The sequence below is a fragment of the Panthera leo genome, chromosome C2 (genome assembly GCF_018350215.1).
Source record: "Panthera leo isolate Ple1 chromosome C2, P.leo_Ple1_pat1.1, whole genome shotgun sequence".
Taxonomy (NCBI): Eukaryota; Metazoa; Chordata; class Mammalia; order Carnivora; family Felidae; genus Panthera; species Panthera leo.
In genome coordinates this window covers 153,134,780-153,151,442 of record NC_056687.1, presented here as the reverse complement: position 1 = coordinate 153,151,442, position 16,663 = coordinate 153,134,780, and the positions used below count along the sequence as shown (strand labels likewise).

Below are 16,663 nucleotides of genomic sequence, written 5' to 3'. Positions count from 1 at the left end.
TTCTCCAAGGAAATCTGGTTTATTTTAGTGGGATGGTATTTAGAGACTATAATCTGGGGCCCAGGGGTCCTTACTGCTGCTGGGTGGTCATTGACTTTAGTCCTTGCCAGTGGACAGAGCTAGGAAATATGTATGTTTAAAAATAGGATAGTGGTTGCCAGGAGCTGGTGAGTAGGGGAGAATGGGGACAAAGTTTCAGTTTGGGTGGATGAACAAGTTCTAGAGATGGATGGTGGTGATGGTTGCACAGTGATGTGATATACTTAATGCCACAGAGCTACACGCTTGAACATGGTTAAGTGGTAAATTTTGTGTTTATTTTACCACAATAAAAAAAGTGAAATCCTCTTATGGCAGGAAAAAAAAAAAGACAAAAATAGGAGAACTTTACACTAATATTTCCCATTTGAAACCAGTTTTAAAATTATAAGGATTTTGTTGAACTTTCGAATTTTTTACTGGAATATCTGTTGAATTTCAAGTTCTGGTCAGAACTCCTATATTAGAACTACCTCTGTAACGACTTACCTGGTTCTGGCTTCTTTCTCCAGTACTGCTTCACTTTGGGACCAGAACGTCTTTTTATTTTTATTTAAAGAATTTTTAAAAGTAATCTCTACACTTTGAGGCTTGAACTCACAACCCCAAGATCAAGAGTGGCTTGTTCTACCAACTGAGCCAGCCAGGTGCCCCTGGAACCTGGACTTAGTTAGCTCATGTTCTAAATCTTCCCGTTGTCCTCTTTTTAATATTTTTTTTCTGATAGATCCTACTTTATTGAAACATATAAGATAGAATACAGTAAGAGTTCAGCATCAAACGTAAAGGGAATCTCATATTACATAAATACCACTGAGCTTGAAAGATCATGGTGGCTAGGAATCTTATTTACTTAAAAAAAGTGTTTTTAATCCGCTACCTTCTTTTTTGACCCAGACTTTACTCCCAGGTCTTGCCGGCCCCTCCGGGGAGGTGGTTAAGTCCACAGTGGGTGTGCCCCCCTCATCCACTTCTGGAAGCGGCGACAAGGTCTATGCTCACCAGATGGTCCGCACAGATTCGCGGGAACAGAAGCTCGATGCGTTTATGCAGCCTGTGAGCAAGGCTCTGTCCGGTCAGCCTCAGGCCGTGGTCCCAGAAGATGGGCCTGAGGCTTCCAGCGGCAGGGCCAGGCAGCAGGATGAGGAAATGCTCGAACTCCCGGAGCCTGCTGCAGTGGCTGCCACAAATCAGGGCTTGGAGGGGGATGCAACAGAGGTGACTTCACAAGCGTCGGAGAAGAGAGGGCCCCCTTCCAGCCCAGGTAACCCCAGGTATGGACTCGGGGGGAGGAGCGGCTTGCGTCTGCTGTTCTCCCTTAAAACTGCTTTCTGGCTCGACTTCACGAACCGCCTGCAGCTTCTCTCTGTCTGACTCAGCCTCTGACTCCAGTGGGACAGTGCCCTGCCTTTGACCATGGCTTGAGAGTCCCCCACCCAGTAGTCTGCGAAATATCTGAAATGTCCATTGTTCCAAGCGTGAGTTAAACACACACCAGAAAAAACAAATCAGAAGATTCATCCTTTATTTTTAGTACTGGATTTTGATACAGCCCCAATAGCAGAGGTGACTAGAGACAACCCTAAAACATCCAGAGGGTTCTCCTTCATCCCACTCCTCTCAGTAAAAATGCATTTTCCCAGTTCATATTAAGCCCACAGGCTGGCGGTGAGAGCGGGAGAAGGGTGGACGGTAATAACAGCTGACATTTAGCTGCGCTCCCAGCATGCACCCGGTACGCTCTCCAGAGGTGCGGCGCTGGGACCCCAGGCGGACATTCGTTACCTGCGGGCTTGGGTGCCGCACCCAGGCACCCAGGTGCTTGCCCAGGGCTGCCCATCCACACCGTGGCGGGCCTCTGGAACCCCGGCGCTAAATTGGCCTTTGGGATTTGGACGCGTTACTGGACTCCAGTTTGCCCGTTGCCAAGTCGGTCTGGCAAGACAACCTGGAGGGCTGTTTCCAGAGAATAATAAGGGTGCCGCCACTTATGGAGAAGATGCCGTGTGGTGGATACTGTCTGCACACTCTTAGCAGCCCTGCAGGGCAGGATTAGGTTTCCGTTTGTCACCGGGGGAGGTACCACCACCAGCTCTTTACCACACAGCAGTCAAAAGAAACCTTTGAAACCAGGAATGAAACTATCACTCCTCAGCTGAAAACCAGCGTTTCCCCTTGCACCTGGGGGCATCCACCCTGCCTCCCCGTCAGCCTCCCGCTTTCCCTGTCCCACAGCGTGCTTGGCCGCTCTGCTCTGTGGCTGACCTGAACTGCCTGAGCTTCCGCCCTTTGCTCTCGCCGTGCTCTGGGCCTATTGTCACTCAGGACTTCTATGTCACCTCTTGCCAGAGGCCCTCTCACTGCCCCATCATGTGTTACCTTTTTTAGTTTTCTTCTTAGTATTTGTTGCTACTTAAAATGAGCTTTTTTTCTGTGTCTTTCTGACTCCCCAGCTAGAAAGTAAGTGTGGTGAGGGCAGTCACCTTGTCTGCCTTGCGCGTGGCTGCCCAGAGCTGGCACTCTACGTGTCTGATACAGGACTGAACGAGCAAAACTTGGCAAGGTCAGCGCGCATGCTCAGGGCCCTGCAGCCCACAGGGCGAGTGACTCCAGAGTCCTGCTATGTGCAGGGCCGGCTGCCGGGGTCGCAGGGTCAGCCGACACACAGTATGCTAGGAAACAGACCCATCTTGCTGGCCTGCCACCCGCACAAGGACCCCGCCCCAGACGTGCATAGCCAGCACAAGAAGCTGTCCCCTCTTCCAAATGCATACACAAAATTTGGCTGACTTAAAAACACAATTTTTAAGAATGGTAATCTCTGGGTTCCTTATCGTCATCACAGAAAGAGGCCCCGGGAAAGCTCTGATGTGGAAATGGTGGAAGATGATTCCCGGAAGGAAATGACGGCGGCTTGTACTCCCCGGAGAAGGATCATCAACCTCACCAGTGTCCTGAGCCTCCAGGAAGAAATTAATGAGCGGGGACATGAGAGTACGTAAGTGCCAAGGTCTGTCGGGGTCTCCGAGGGCCAGAACGTGAAGGTTTTGCAAGTGCAGGAAGTATTTATGTCAGGGTGGCCACCGCAGTGTGCCAAGCAGACCTCCCTTTATTAACCTGCAGCAGCAGCTTACAGATGATTTTCAGCTGGTAGGGAAGGGAAAAGTAGTCTTTGGTTTTAATTATAATCATAGGTATTCTCATTAAACCCAGCAGTCAGAGTAAGGCAGTCATTTAAACTATCTTCAGTTTGTTTCTTAGCCTTATTAAAGCAAGATTCTTTAATCTTAAGCCTCGCTGGGACGTGCTCTTGCCGAAGCACACAGGCTTTGCAGGGCTCTGAGTGGATATCCTGGCCCTACCGCTTCTGTTGTGTGACCTTAAAGTTGTGACTTAACCTTGCTGTGCCTCAGGTTTTCCTCATCTGTAAAATGAGATCAGTTTTACCCTTGAAGATGATTGTGTTGATTAGAGATAAAATGTAAGTAAAAGACTTGTTACACAGTAAAGAGTCAGTAGATACTTTTATATCCTGAAGATGAAGACATAAGTCAACATCATCTTCCTGAGAAATAGCTTTTCATAATCCTTGAGTATAGAAGCTCCATTTTGGTCCCTGTGACTTCAAAACTAACATGGTTTAGGAATTAAAGGGGGCTAGTGCCCTCCTGGGCGTGAACTGACCAGGGAGGGATTGAGGAGTATAACGGTGGCCCCACCAAAGAGCTGTCACCACCTAATGAGTCAGTCGTGCTTCAAGTGTAGACGACCCGGCTCCAGGCTCCAGACGGCAGGTCCGCACTGCAGGCCACACGGTTCAGCCATGGCCTTTCCATTTTTCACGTGCAACTCATTTCTTGATTAGAGCAGTCACATTTCAACACTGTGTCTTAAAATAGGACACCTGGATTAACTCATAACGTCCTGAGTGGCCGAGGTGAATTTAGCACTTTCCACACTAATCCTCAATCTTGTAAAGCGGCTGCCATGACTCAGCGGCCCCTTCCATTTTTCTCTGTCACACTCATCCCCTGTGTGAACAAATTCAGGAAGGCCTCCATTTGCCTTGCCGTGTTCTCTCTTTTCTTTGCACTCTGGCCCTTCGTCCGCACGTGGGCAAAGACATAGGTGTCTCCACACATGGCAAGAGTAAACGCTTCCTGTGACTGAGGTCCTGCCAGTTGCAGGAGTAGTTGCCAGTTGGCTTCTGGCTTTTGTTTCCGTGAAGATTTGTTCTGGTTGCCCTTCCGTTTACTGGCTTTCAAGCTGGGGACTTTCACAACCGTTTAAAATAATGTAAGAGCGGTGGGCTGTTAGCTTGATTTATTTAGCAGGCTTGCTCACAGTAGTTTCATTGACAGCCTCCCTCAGACTTGGAATTGACTGAGTCTTCCTTGAGGGTTTGTCTCCCTCGTGCAAAGCAAGCTACTTAAAGTTCAGGTTTCAAGAAACTTCTGACTGGTTGCAAACTATTTTTGGTGCAGCGTCAAGCTAACCTACATCACGTTGGATCAGGTGTAGCGTCCGTCGCTGAGGCTCAGTTGATGAATCTAGGTGTTCCCGAATTGTGTCTTTGTACGCGTTATGTCGTTGAACTAGAATCGCCCTGTGAGAGCAGCTGCTGTTAGGTGTTTTGAAGATGGGGACGTGGAATGGGAGATGGAGAGGACAGATGAGTTGGAACATCGAGGCAGTCAGAAACAGGCCCAGGGACACGCCGTGGTGAGGGCGGGTCGTGACTGGCACGGCCTGCGCACGAGGTGGCCGGCCCGGGATTCAGATGCTAAACAATCACCTGCCTGTGTGGGCAGGTGCACCTTGTGATCCGATCCCGCACCTGAGGCTGGTTTTTCAGATGCGCCGGGGAGGGGCTTACAGGAGGAGTAGTGCCCGTGGTGTGGGAGTGCAGGGAGCCGGAAGCGTGCTGCTGGAGCCCCTCGGAAATTTGTTCACCTTTTTGGGGCATCGTTTTCATGCTCTGCAACAGCCTTCCCGGGCCCTAGTGGTGAACACCCAGGATACCGTGTGTGGGCCTCGTCACCGCCAGCCCGCGTCCAAGGGGAAGGACCTCTGCCTTGGGTCCTGCCCGCTGGCGTGTGGTTTACACCTCCACAGCCCCAGGTGCGGGAAGCTGCTGGTCTTTGAGGTGAATGCCGTACCGGGATTTCCCTGAAGCTCGGATGTGGTGAGGTGGGCCACCGGCCTCAGCAGACCAACAGCCTGACTGCTCCCCCGCAGAGGCTGGCTGTGCCCCTAACCCAGGAAAGAAGTACGGGATACCCTCCTTGTAGCGACATCCTTAGTTGTGCTTATTTGTGTGGTTATTCGACCTACGAATAATCTGCAATACGCGATCGTGTTGTCTGTGCAGGGATCGCGTCTCTCGCACTCCCCGCCTCCCTGTTGGTGTCCACAGAGTGCCTGGTGGGTGGACTCAGGACTGAGGGGAGTAGCCCGGGAGGTGAATCTTTATTGCGAAGGATGTCAGAGTTGAACACTCGGACAGCTCTCTTGAGTCTGCTGGATTTCCCCACTCCTGGTGGGCACACTTTGAGTCAAGAAATGAGGTTAAATTTTGGCCCAGTTTCCAGTTAACTGGATGCTGCATGGAATTAGGCTCATCTCGGATTAGTAATGACTAAACCTACTGCTAGTCCCGTAATTTTGATCTGTTAATTTATGAGGATAAGGAATGTCGTAATGTCTTTTGCTATCATTTGAATGTAAAAATGTGCTTTACTTTTTATCCACGGTTTCACTTTCTTGATCTTTGGCGAACAGTCCTGGGTCTGTCTAAATGTTCATACTTTTACATGGCCTGTCCCCAGATGATAGTTTCTTTTGGTACAGGAAATCAGCTTGGCAGACATTTGTCAAGTATCTTCTCCGCACAGATGCTCGATGCCAAGCCCTGAGGCAGAAAGTGAGGTGAATGGGCCTTGACCCCTGCCCTACAGGACACCAGGGTGTTGTGGGGAGTGTTTAGTAAGTAACCGGCTACCACCTAAGGTAAGGCAAAAGATACTCTGTCACAGATAGAAGGCCACGTCAGCCGAGCCCGGGGAGAGACCAGCCCGGGAGAGCTTCCGGGCCATCTCCGACAGCAGCCACAGGCTGGGCACCCGTTGGCTTCTGGAAGGCAGGCCTGCAGGGCGCCGAGCTTCTGCTCTGCAGATGGCCGCTCAGAAGTAGAGGACTGCTCGCGCTTCCATCGGGTTTGGCTTTACTTGCTGCTTCTCGGAAAAACACACTGAGACCCAGAGCCTCCATCGAGCACTCAGATGTGTGGTTTGGCCTTGAAGCGCAGAGGGATCTGTCCCGTTTTGCTGCCGGCAGAATGGCAGGGAAATGCCCGCGGACTGATAAGGCTGTGGAGATATTTAGAGGAAGCGTGAAATCGAGGTGCTCGAGGTCCAGCCAAGAGGTGGTGAAGAGGGCCGAGCAGCCTCAGGAAGCCCAGGGAAGAAGAGTCCCATCTGCATGAAGGAGCACCTGTGGGGGCCCCGCGGCAGACGCCAGCAGACCCCTCCTGCCTTCCCCGCCCAGGGTGCAGGGCCGCGCCTCGGTAGCCGGGATGCGCCAGAGGCTTCCATGAGAAATCTGTGTGGAAAAATCTCTGACCCTTTTTTTAGTGGATTACACTGCTTTTCTTTCCTCCAGTGCCTCGTTATTCAAGATTATTTGACGTTCTCCAGCTTTTAAAAGAATCATTTCCCGCCTACGCAGAACATCCCGTAGAGACATTGAGTTTCCAGTGGTAACAGAGGGGAACGCTTCATTCTAAAAATGAAGGGGAAAAAAAGCCTCTTCTTACTGGGGGTTGGGGGGGGGCAGAGAGTATTACAGAATTTATGTAACAATATGAGAATTCACTTGTGGTGCCCAAGCTTAAACAGAAAAGTGCTGTATAGTGAAAACATGATGTACAGGCTTATTGCTGTCCCCAGACCCTTTTCTGTGGTTTCCAAACCGCTTTCCCCCATTCCCCTCAGGGTGGTGGTATTTTTTGCTCTTCCATTTAAAACGCGCGCGCGCACACACACACACACACACACACACTGGTAAATACAAAATCAAATTTATAAAATATTTACATAGGACCTATAGAGGAAAACATGTGAACATCTGCTGAAGAGAGAGCATTGCTGATCACCTTTGAATCTCTTAGGTGCTTCTTCCCTAATCCACCCCCTTCCCCTTCCCTTAAAGGTAACCACTTTCCTAAATTTTGTGATTGTTATTTCTTTTCTTTATAATCTATTTTTACCACCCCTATTTGTAGCCCTAAGAAATTTGTTTAGCCTGCAAGTTTTAAATTTTACATAAATGGAATCATACTGTGTTTTTTTTTGCTACCTATATACGTATGTATCTATGCTTATGTTCCTAGGATTCGTCCATTTTATTCCATATAGCTCTGGTTTACTTTTTTTATGTAATAGTTTCCACTTAGCGACTATTACTGCACATTTGTTCATTCACTCTGCTGTCGAGGGACATTTAGAGACTCACGTGGCCTCATCCCTGCTTCCTCATACTCCACCCCACTCTTGGACACGGGAGATTCAAGAGCTTGGCACGCAGGTTTGGAAGCTTGGCTGTGGGTGTATATGTAGGAGAGCTACTCCTGGGTCATAAGATGATAAATTGTTTTTCAGAAGGGTCGGATAAATGTGCACATTGTTGGTCCCACCAACGATGTACAGAAGTTGGATTTGTTCTGCTTTCTCTCCAGCGTTTGATCCTGTCAGACTTTTTACCGGTTCAGTGTTTGTGAAATGGTAGCTAATGGTAGTTTTATATTTGCATCTCTGTGAGTACTAATAAATTTAAGTATGTTTCCCCTTAAGTGCCTGTTCAAGTTTTTTGCCCATTTTTCTGTTGGGTTTTGGCCTTTTCGAACCGATTTGAGGAGTTCTTCATATATTCCAGATGGTAATCCATTACATGAAAACATCTTCTCCCAGTTTAGGACTCCTCCATCTTTTCTTAAAACTTTTTTTTTTTTTAACGTTTTTATTTATTTTTGAGACAGAGAGAGACAGAGCATGAACAGGGGAGGGGCAGAGAGAGAGGGAGACACAGAATCAGAAGCAGGCTCCAGGCCATCAGCCCAGAGCCCGACGCGGGGCTCGAACTCACGGACTGTGAGATCGTGACCTGAGCTGAAGTCGGACGCTTAACCGACTGCGCCACCCAGGCGCCCCATCCTCCATCTTTTCTTAAACAAACACTTATTTCATGAACAGAAATTCTTAGATTTAACGTAGGCAGATTTTATGAATCGTTCTTTACAGACTGGCTTTTTAAATCTTATTTAGAAGATCCTTGCCAACTGTGGGATAATTAAAGATACACTCTCACATTGCCTCGTAAAATGCTTTGTGTAAATCCCTAGTCCTCCTGGAATTTGTCTTTGGTGGACAGTGTTAGATTCATGGTTTTCATGTGGATATCATATTGTTCCATAATATGTTATTGCTTGTTTGGATTTAGCAAATATTTGCTCATAATTCTTTCCCTGAGATCTTTCATGGTCTACCTGAAGCACATCCTTTGGTGAGGTCTTGGGTGGCAAACTGAGTTTGTTTCGGCCCAGTTCATCCGCATTTTGAAAAGTGTTTTTGCTGGTTTTAAAATTCCAGATTGGCAATTGAAATTGCCAGTTGGCAAAGAAATTACCTTTTCTTAATGCATTGAAGGTGTTCTATCATTTTTCAGCTTCCACTGTTGCTGCAAATCCAGCTATCGGTGTTATATTTTATTACTTTGTGGGTAGTCTCTCTTTTGTCTCTGAGTGCTTTTAAGCACTCTTTTTTTTTTTTTCTTTAATGTTTTGAGAGAGAGAGGGCACAAGCAGGGGAGGGGCAGAGAGAGAGGGGGAGGGAGAATCCCAAGCAATTCCACACTGGCAGCACAGAGCCTGACTTGGGGTTTGAACTCAGGAACCATGAGATCATGACCTGAGCCAAGATCAAGAGTCAGACATTTAACCGACTGAGCCACCCACGTGCCCCTTAAGGTCTCTTCTTTAGTGTCCTGCAGTATCTCTATGCACCAAATGTGGGTTTTGTTGGGCCTCCTGGAGCTGAGGCTTGGTGTCTTATGTCACTTCTGAGATAGTCTCTGATATCTTTGTCTTCAAAGTCAGCAAATATTGTCTCTCCCCGTGCCCTCTGCCCCTTCCGGAACTCGAGTTACATATTTATTATCCTCCATGTTGCATAAGCTGTTCCCCATAGTTTTCATCTCTTTGTCTCTCTATGCTGCATTCTGGATAATTTATTTAGACCTACATTCCAGTTAATCACCTTGCCAGCTTTGTCTAATCTGTTGTGAAGTCCGTCTTGATTTTTAATTTCAATTATTATATTTTTCATTTTTAGAAATTTGAGTTCTTTTGGAAATCTTGATCATTTCTGATAGCCTCCTGCTACTTATTCATTATTTTAATCCCTCTTAAGCATACTGAACATACATATTTTCTCTTTTCTGCTGGTATTTCCAGTCTCTGAGCCTTTGCAGAGGTCATGCAGTTTCTTCTGGATTCTAATTCCTGGTGCATTTTTTGTGTGTTTTGTAATTTTTTGACTGCTAGTTCCTGGTATTTTATCTGTGGGGGATTATTTGAAGCCTGGATTGAAACAGAGAGTTTGCATTTGATTCTATCAGGGACCTGGAGGAACAGTCAGCCCCGAATCACGTCAAGCTGTAATCTCCATACAAGGTTTTAGGCGACGCGCTCATCGGGGTTATAGATTCTCAGGGCTGTAATGTTTTTCTTTGCTCCCAACACCCAGACTTGAGGTGGGTAGAGTTTTGCCCACTGCCCTTGGAGGGCACGGGACACAGTATTTCTTCTCTTTGGCTGGAAGGTGCAGCTTCACGTGCCAGGGAAGAGGTCTCCTGTGAGCCTCCCCATTTCAAACCAGTCCTAGATTTTTATTTTTCCTTTTCTCCCCGTCAGAGCCTGCAAAGTCTAGCATTCATGATGCCTGAGCTTCCTCTGGTGCCTTTGGGTGAACCTGGCTTCACGCCTCACAGTACTTCTCTGGCTCCTTGCTTTGCCTTAGGTTGTGATCTTCGAGTATTCATTTGTCCTTGGGCAGCTTTTTGTTGCGTTGTTGTCTCTAGTCCTGGTACTTGGTGTGTTGGGTTTCAGAGAGTCAGATGGGCTGCAGAGGGTCAGATGTCATTACGTGACCTGCTTTTTGTCTTCCAGCTCTCCGAGAGATGCTGCACAACCACTCCTTCGTGGGCTGCGTGAATCCTCAGTGGGCCTTGGCACAGCATCAGACCAAGCTATACCTTCTCAACACCACCAAACTTAGGTAAATGAGTGAGTGTGTGAGGAAAGCAGGGCCGCTACAAGGAAGGTCTTGCAGGCACAGGCACAAAAGGCATGAGGTGTTTGGAAAGGTCCAGGCGGATAATGGTTTCAAATCCAGGCTCAGCCATTTACCATTTATGTGACCGGGGACAAGGTACTTTCCTAAACTGTGTCTCAGATTTCCCATCTGCAAATTTGGAAATCACTACTTAACTTGCAGGGTTTTGTGAGGATAGGAAATGACAGGAGAAGCCTAATGTTTGGAAGCTTCTTGGAGCTCAGTAAATGTTGGCCCTGGTGAACCAGGTGTTTAGGGCTTGGTGCTGGTGAATTCTAGCATCTGCCGTGTGCAGCGGGGTACTGTGGGACGCAAGAGGAAGAAGACCTGAGGCCCCCTTTCCTCCTCCGCGAGCGCAGCCAAGGCTTACCCTCGCCACCACACCCGCCTGTGGGGCTGACGAGCACAGAAAGGTGATCACAGCAGTGCCATTTGCTCTGCACGTAGCCGGCGACATTTCTGTTGATTGTTTCCACAGAGCTTGGTGGGTGAGCTCCTAGTGAGTCTAGAAGCTGTATTGAGTATCTCCTCGAGTAGGCGGCACAGAGGGGAGGGTGCTGCCGCCCTACATCTACGAGACCTCGCTTGTCCCCGTGGGGCCCCTGCCCACTGAGCCCCGCGGTTGCCTCAGCCTCTGGAGCCTGTGAGCGGGGCGGCCACTGGACGTTGCTTGGGGGCGGCACACAGGTGAAGACCAATTTGATCTCCCTCACCTAGAAACTGCCCTCGTGCAGCCCACTGTTGGCTCGTACACCTCTTTGGCTAAGAACTCACTCCTCCTACGCCCTTTTGGTGCAGCTCTGTCCAAGGTCCATGGTCTTTGCTTTGAGGATCCTTTGGCTTGTCCGGTGAGCGGTCTCTTACTAATGTGTTAGGAATTCGCCTGCCCTTCTTCCTGCTTTTCCAGCATGTGTGAGTGCATTTCCGAGGCTCCATCCAAATCACGGTTGTGGTCAGGGTCTTTCACTTCACAAACAGAAATCCAGGCCAGTCCTAGAATTTCAGCTAGTGATGAATGTGAATGGTTTCCCCGATTGAGAACCAGGTTCAGCGTGCAGTGTCTGGGTTCAGCTCCTTCCTCTTCCACCTTATTAACTCTGACCTGGGACAAGTCAGGTACTTACTGGGTGCCTCGGTTTCCCCACTAGAATGCGAGTGTACCGGGTGCTTTGTCTACTTTGACTGATAATGAAAAGAAGTCTTTAAACAGCCCTGTGTGGTTCGGATTGCTTAAGAACTATAAAGTGCCATTTATTTCAGTGCTGTGTTGTGTAAGGGGTTCAGTGTCTTGTGTACTTTTCCACTGCTTCTGGAATGTTGCCAGCCAGCGCATCATCCTACACCATACACCAGGGTGGTCTAATTCTGCCTTGTGTCCACTGGTGATTATTTAGCAAGTCTCCTACCCTCCCTATTCACTCCACACCATTTTTAATGGTGAATTGTTAAAAAAAAAAAAAAAAAAAAAAAGTGGTTTATAGGATTCTTTGTAAGTGGGGAAAAGGTAAGCAAACAAAAATCCCTTAAATTTCACCTACAGGGCATTCAAGCGCCTTTTGCAGCACCAGGGGGTGGGGACAGAGCATGGGTGACTTAGTCTTAGTGCTCTAAGCTGCATGTGGAGGCCAGAGAGCTAAAGCCGTGGCTGGAGCACGCAGGGGGCCCGGCGTTGTGGAGGGGGAGGAGGTCTCCGTAGACTGCCGAGAAGGCTCCACAGCAAGGCGGAAGCGTCCCTTTGACCCATCCGTGTTTCAGGGGTTATTTCTCCCCTTTGTTCTGGCTGCTTGGCTCTCAAGCATGGATTCAGCCTTTCCTTAAAGTCACTTCATTTTTATTTTCAGTGAAGAACTGTTCTACCAGATACTCATTTATGATTTTGCCAATTTTGGTGTTCTGAGGCTGTCGGTAAGTTTATTTCCTGCTTCTCACTTCTGAAAGTTCCAACAGCTGGTCATTTCTGAAAATAATAGCTCTACCCTAATATCTGATTTGCAGGATGTTAGATTTTTCTAACTATGCTTAGGACAGTGTCTATGTTGTATGATTTGTAGATGGAAGTGTCTTTAGTTATAACAGTTTTATACAAAGCAGAACAATCATTTGGTAGCCAAGCTTAAACACGTGTTTATTGTTATATAAGTTAATACATATCTACTTAGGAAAACTTGTAAAGAGATAAAAATAGAAATAAACATCCTCTAAGGCCCATGACCCAAGTACAACCAGCCCCAGCTGACAATATCAGGTCATTTCTTGCAAGACTTTTTCATTGCTTAATTTTAATTTAGAGTTAAAATACTACTACTTATCTATGTAGGTTTATGTCTTCTTTTTAGGGGTGACAAACTACAAAAAAAGCCTTCTGGGATTTTTCTTGGGAGTATCTTTAACTTACAGATCAATTTGGGGAGAAAGTCTTTTGTTAGATTTATCCCTTAGCATCTCACACGCTTCGACACAATTATAGATGGCATGTTAAAAATCTTCCAATTGTTTGTTGCTAGTACATAGAAACACAGGTGTTTTCGTGTGTTGATCTTGTACTTTGCAATCTTGACAAACTCACTTAGGAGTCCTAGTAGCTTTCTTACAGATTCCATCAGTTACTACATGGCCTCTGTATGAATAAAGGCACTTTTATTTTTCCTGTCCAGTCTGGATGGCTTTTCTTTTTCTTCCCTGACTGCACTAGCTAGACCCTTAGTACAATGTTGGATACAAGTGGTGAGCATGGAAATCCTTCTCTTGTTCCTGATCTTAGGGGCAGACACATTCAGCTTTCAGAATCAAGTATGCTTTCTGCTGTATGTAGAGATGAGATGTCCCTTGTGAGGTTGAGGAAGTTCCCTTCTGTTCTTGCTTGCTTAGAGTTTTTATTCAGGAATGGATATTGAGTTTTTTCAAATGTTTTTTCTGCACCTGTTAAGATGATTGCATGGTGTTCTTTTTTAATTTGTTAACATAACGAATTACATTGGTTTTCATGTTAAAAACCAACCTTGAAATCCTGGAATGAACGCTGCCTGTACATGATGTATTATTCTTTTTATATGTTATTGAAATCGATTTATTTTTTTATTTTTTTTTAATTTTTTTTTATGAAACTTATTGTCAAATTGGTTTCCATACAACACCCAGTGCTCATCCCAAAAAAATGCCCTCTTCAGTACCCATCACCCACCCACCCCTCCCTCCCACCCCCCATCAATCCTCAGTTTGTTCTCAGTTTTTAAGTCTCTTATGCTTTGGCTCTCTCCCACTCTAATCTCTTTTTCTTTTTTTCCCTCCCCCTCCCCCATGAGTTTCCATTAAGTTTCTCAGGATCCACATAAGAGTGAAAACATATGGTATCTGTCTTTTCTCTGTATGGTTTATGAAATAGATTTTCTAGAATTTTGTTTACAATTGTTACATATATATTCATGAATGGTACTGGTTTTTATTTTTGTTGTAGTCTTTGTCTGGTTTTGGTATCAGCATAATACTGGTTTCATAGAATGAATGGTGGGGGGGCATCCCCTCTGTGTAGAATTGGTGTTTATTCCTTAAATGTCTAGTAAAATTCAATGAGGCCACCTGGGCCTAGAGATTTCCTCATGGGAAGGTTTTTAGCCAGAAATGCAATTTCTTTCATAGATAACTATTCAGGTTGTCTTTTGCTTCTTGACTGAGCTTTGGTTTTTGTTTCTTTCAAGGAATTTGTTCATTGAAGTTTTCAAACTTAGTGGTATGAAGTTGTTCATAGTATTTTTTCTAATTCCTTTTAAAAAAAAATTTTTTTTTTTATTCTTTATTTATTTTTGAGAGAGAGACAGCGAGACAGAGTACGAGTGGGGGAGGAACAGAGAGAGAGGGAGACATAGAATCCGAAGTGGGATCCAAGCTCTGAGCTGTCAGCACGGAGCCCAACGCGGGGCTTGAACTCACAGGCCGTGAGATCATGACCTGAGCCGAAGTTGGACGCTTACCCGACCGAGCCACCCAGGCACCCCTTTTGTAATTCTTTTAATGTGCAGATCCTCTCTCATTCCTAATACTGGGAATGTATGTCCTCTCGTTTTAACCTAATCAGTGTGGCTAGAAGTTTATCAATTGTATTGATCTCAAAGAACTGACTTTTGGTTTCATTGAGTTTTCTCTGTTGTTTCCCAGTTTTCTATCTCACTGGTATGTACTCTGATCCTTATTATTTCCTTTCTGCTTATTTTGGGTTTAATTTGCTCTTCTGTTTCAAATTTCCCAAGGTGGAAGCTGAGGTCACTGATTTGACATCTTTCTTCTTTTCTAATGTAGGTGTTCAAGTGCCAATAAATTTCCTCTAGGTGCTGCTTTAGCTGCCTCCCACAACTTTTGACAAGTCATTTTTGTTTTCATCCTGTTCAAAATATTTTATTTCCCTTTTGGTTTCTTCTTTGACCCACAGGTTATTTAGAAATATGTTGTTTCCAGTGACTTGGAGATTTTCCAGTGACTTGGTATCTGTTATTGATTTCTAATTTAATTCCATTTTGGTCAGAGAACATACTTGAATCCTTTTACATTACTGAGACTTGTCTTACGGCCCAGAGTCTGGTCTGTGCTGATCCGTGCACACTTGAAAGGAATTTGCATTTTGGTCTGGTTGAGTAGAGTGTTCTAGGAATGGCAAGCATAGCAGGTTGACAGTGTTGATCAGATCTTATGGATCCCGATTTTCTGTCTACTTGTTCCAGTTTATTTTTTAAAAAGGGTGGTATTGAAACCTCTGTCATTGTGAACTTGTCCTTTTCTCTTTCCATTTCCATTAGTTTGGTCCTTCGTAGACTTTAAAGCTGTTACTGAGTGTGTAAACGTTTAGAATCGTCAGGTCCTTTCATCGACTCCTCCATTATGAAAATTACTAACGATGTTGTGTAGGTTCCTAACATGCGTAAAAGTAAGATGTATGGCCACGGTAATGACAGAAGGGGAGAAATGAAAGACAATTTAGGCATCTTATTTTTAACCATGTATTTCAGTCTTCCTAATCCGATGATTTACCTGGAATGTCATCCAACTTATTCACCCTCCCCCGTCGCTTTAGTTATCAGTGAGGCAGTAGAACTATGAAAGCAAGTGGAGTTCTTAGACCTACACAGAAGGCAGGTGCCTCCACAGGGCCTCACCCTGCCCTGTTCAGCCGGCTGTCACCTCTCTGTTGAAGTGGCCATCAGTGAGGAGGAGCAAGGTTTCCTTGTGGATTTCCGGGTGTTTTCCCTGTGGGAGATGGAGAATGAGTGTTAGATTTGGGGTTTCTCCCGTCGCCACGATCATGGTTTTGTGGTTGTTCGCACAGCCACACCTCGTCTTCGTTCCGCACCTCGCTGTGCTTCACGAACACTGCATCTTTACCAAGGGGAGGTCTGTGGCAACTGTGCAGAGCAAGTCTGGTGGCACCGTCTTCCCAGCAGCATGTGCTCGCTCCGTGTCTCTGTCAGTTTGGTGATTCTCACAGCATTTCAGACTTTTTTGTTATTATCCTATGTGTGCACAATACAAACTGTGATCAGTGATTATAACTCAGTGGAAACTCAGATGATGGTTAGCATTTTTTAGCAATAAATTTAGCTAAGGTGTGTACGTTGTTTTTTTAAGACACAGTGCTGTTTCACGTGTAACAGACGTGTAAATGGAACTTTTATATGCACTGGGAACCCAAAAATTCATTTTACTCCCTTTATCGTGGTCTGGAAGCAAATCCACGGCACCTCCGAGGCACGTACACCCGTGGCGGTCTCACGGGAGGGAATTCAGGCGCCACCGGGACGCACGGTTAACGCTTCTCCCTTCTAGGAGCCAGCGCCGCTCTTTGACCTGGCCATGCTCGCCTTAGACAGTCCCGAGAGTGGCTGGACAGAGGAGGATGGCCCCAAAGAAGGACTTGCTGAGTACATTGTTGAGTTTCTGAAGAAGAAGGCTGAGATGCTTGCGGACTATTTCTCCTTGGAGATCGATGAGGTGTGTATTCTTCACGTAAGAGTCCAGTTCTGCAGTTGGTCCAAGATCAGGATGAAAAGGCTGCCCACCCCAGCATGGAGCATGTATGTTCACACCTTCACTCCCAGCTTGCATTTCTGGGTTACACAACCGTTCTCTTACTCTTTCATGCCCATTTCTGTTCCCAGAGTGAAGGACTCACGTGAGGGAGAGCTGAATCCCACGGTCCCCGCAGGCCACAGATTATGCCAAGCCACTTGCCTTCCTTGTTTCTTCATCTT

At 46.3% G+C, this 16,663-nt stretch overlaps 1 protein-coding gene across 7 annotated transcripts in view; it reads left to right on the top strand.

Moving 5' to 3' along the window:
• MLH1 (mutL homolog 1) overlaps positions 1–16,663 on the top strand; it is a 43,223-nt gene that overhangs the window by 24,768 nt on the left and 1,792 nt on the right. For all 7 annotated transcript variants that reach the window (XM_042954530.1, XM_042954528.1, XM_042954527.1 and 4 more), the window contains 5 exons: positions 937–1,313; positions 2,885–3,033; positions 10,262–10,370; positions 12,269–12,332; positions 16,239–16,403. In XM_042954530.1, the coding sequence (XP_042810464.1) occupies positions 937–1,313; positions 2,885–3,033; positions 10,262–10,370; positions 12,269–12,332; positions 16,239–16,403 (864 nt within the window). The remainder of the gene's footprint in view (positions 1–936; positions 1,314–2,884; positions 3,034–10,261; positions 10,371–12,268; positions 12,333–16,238; positions 16,404–16,663) is intronic.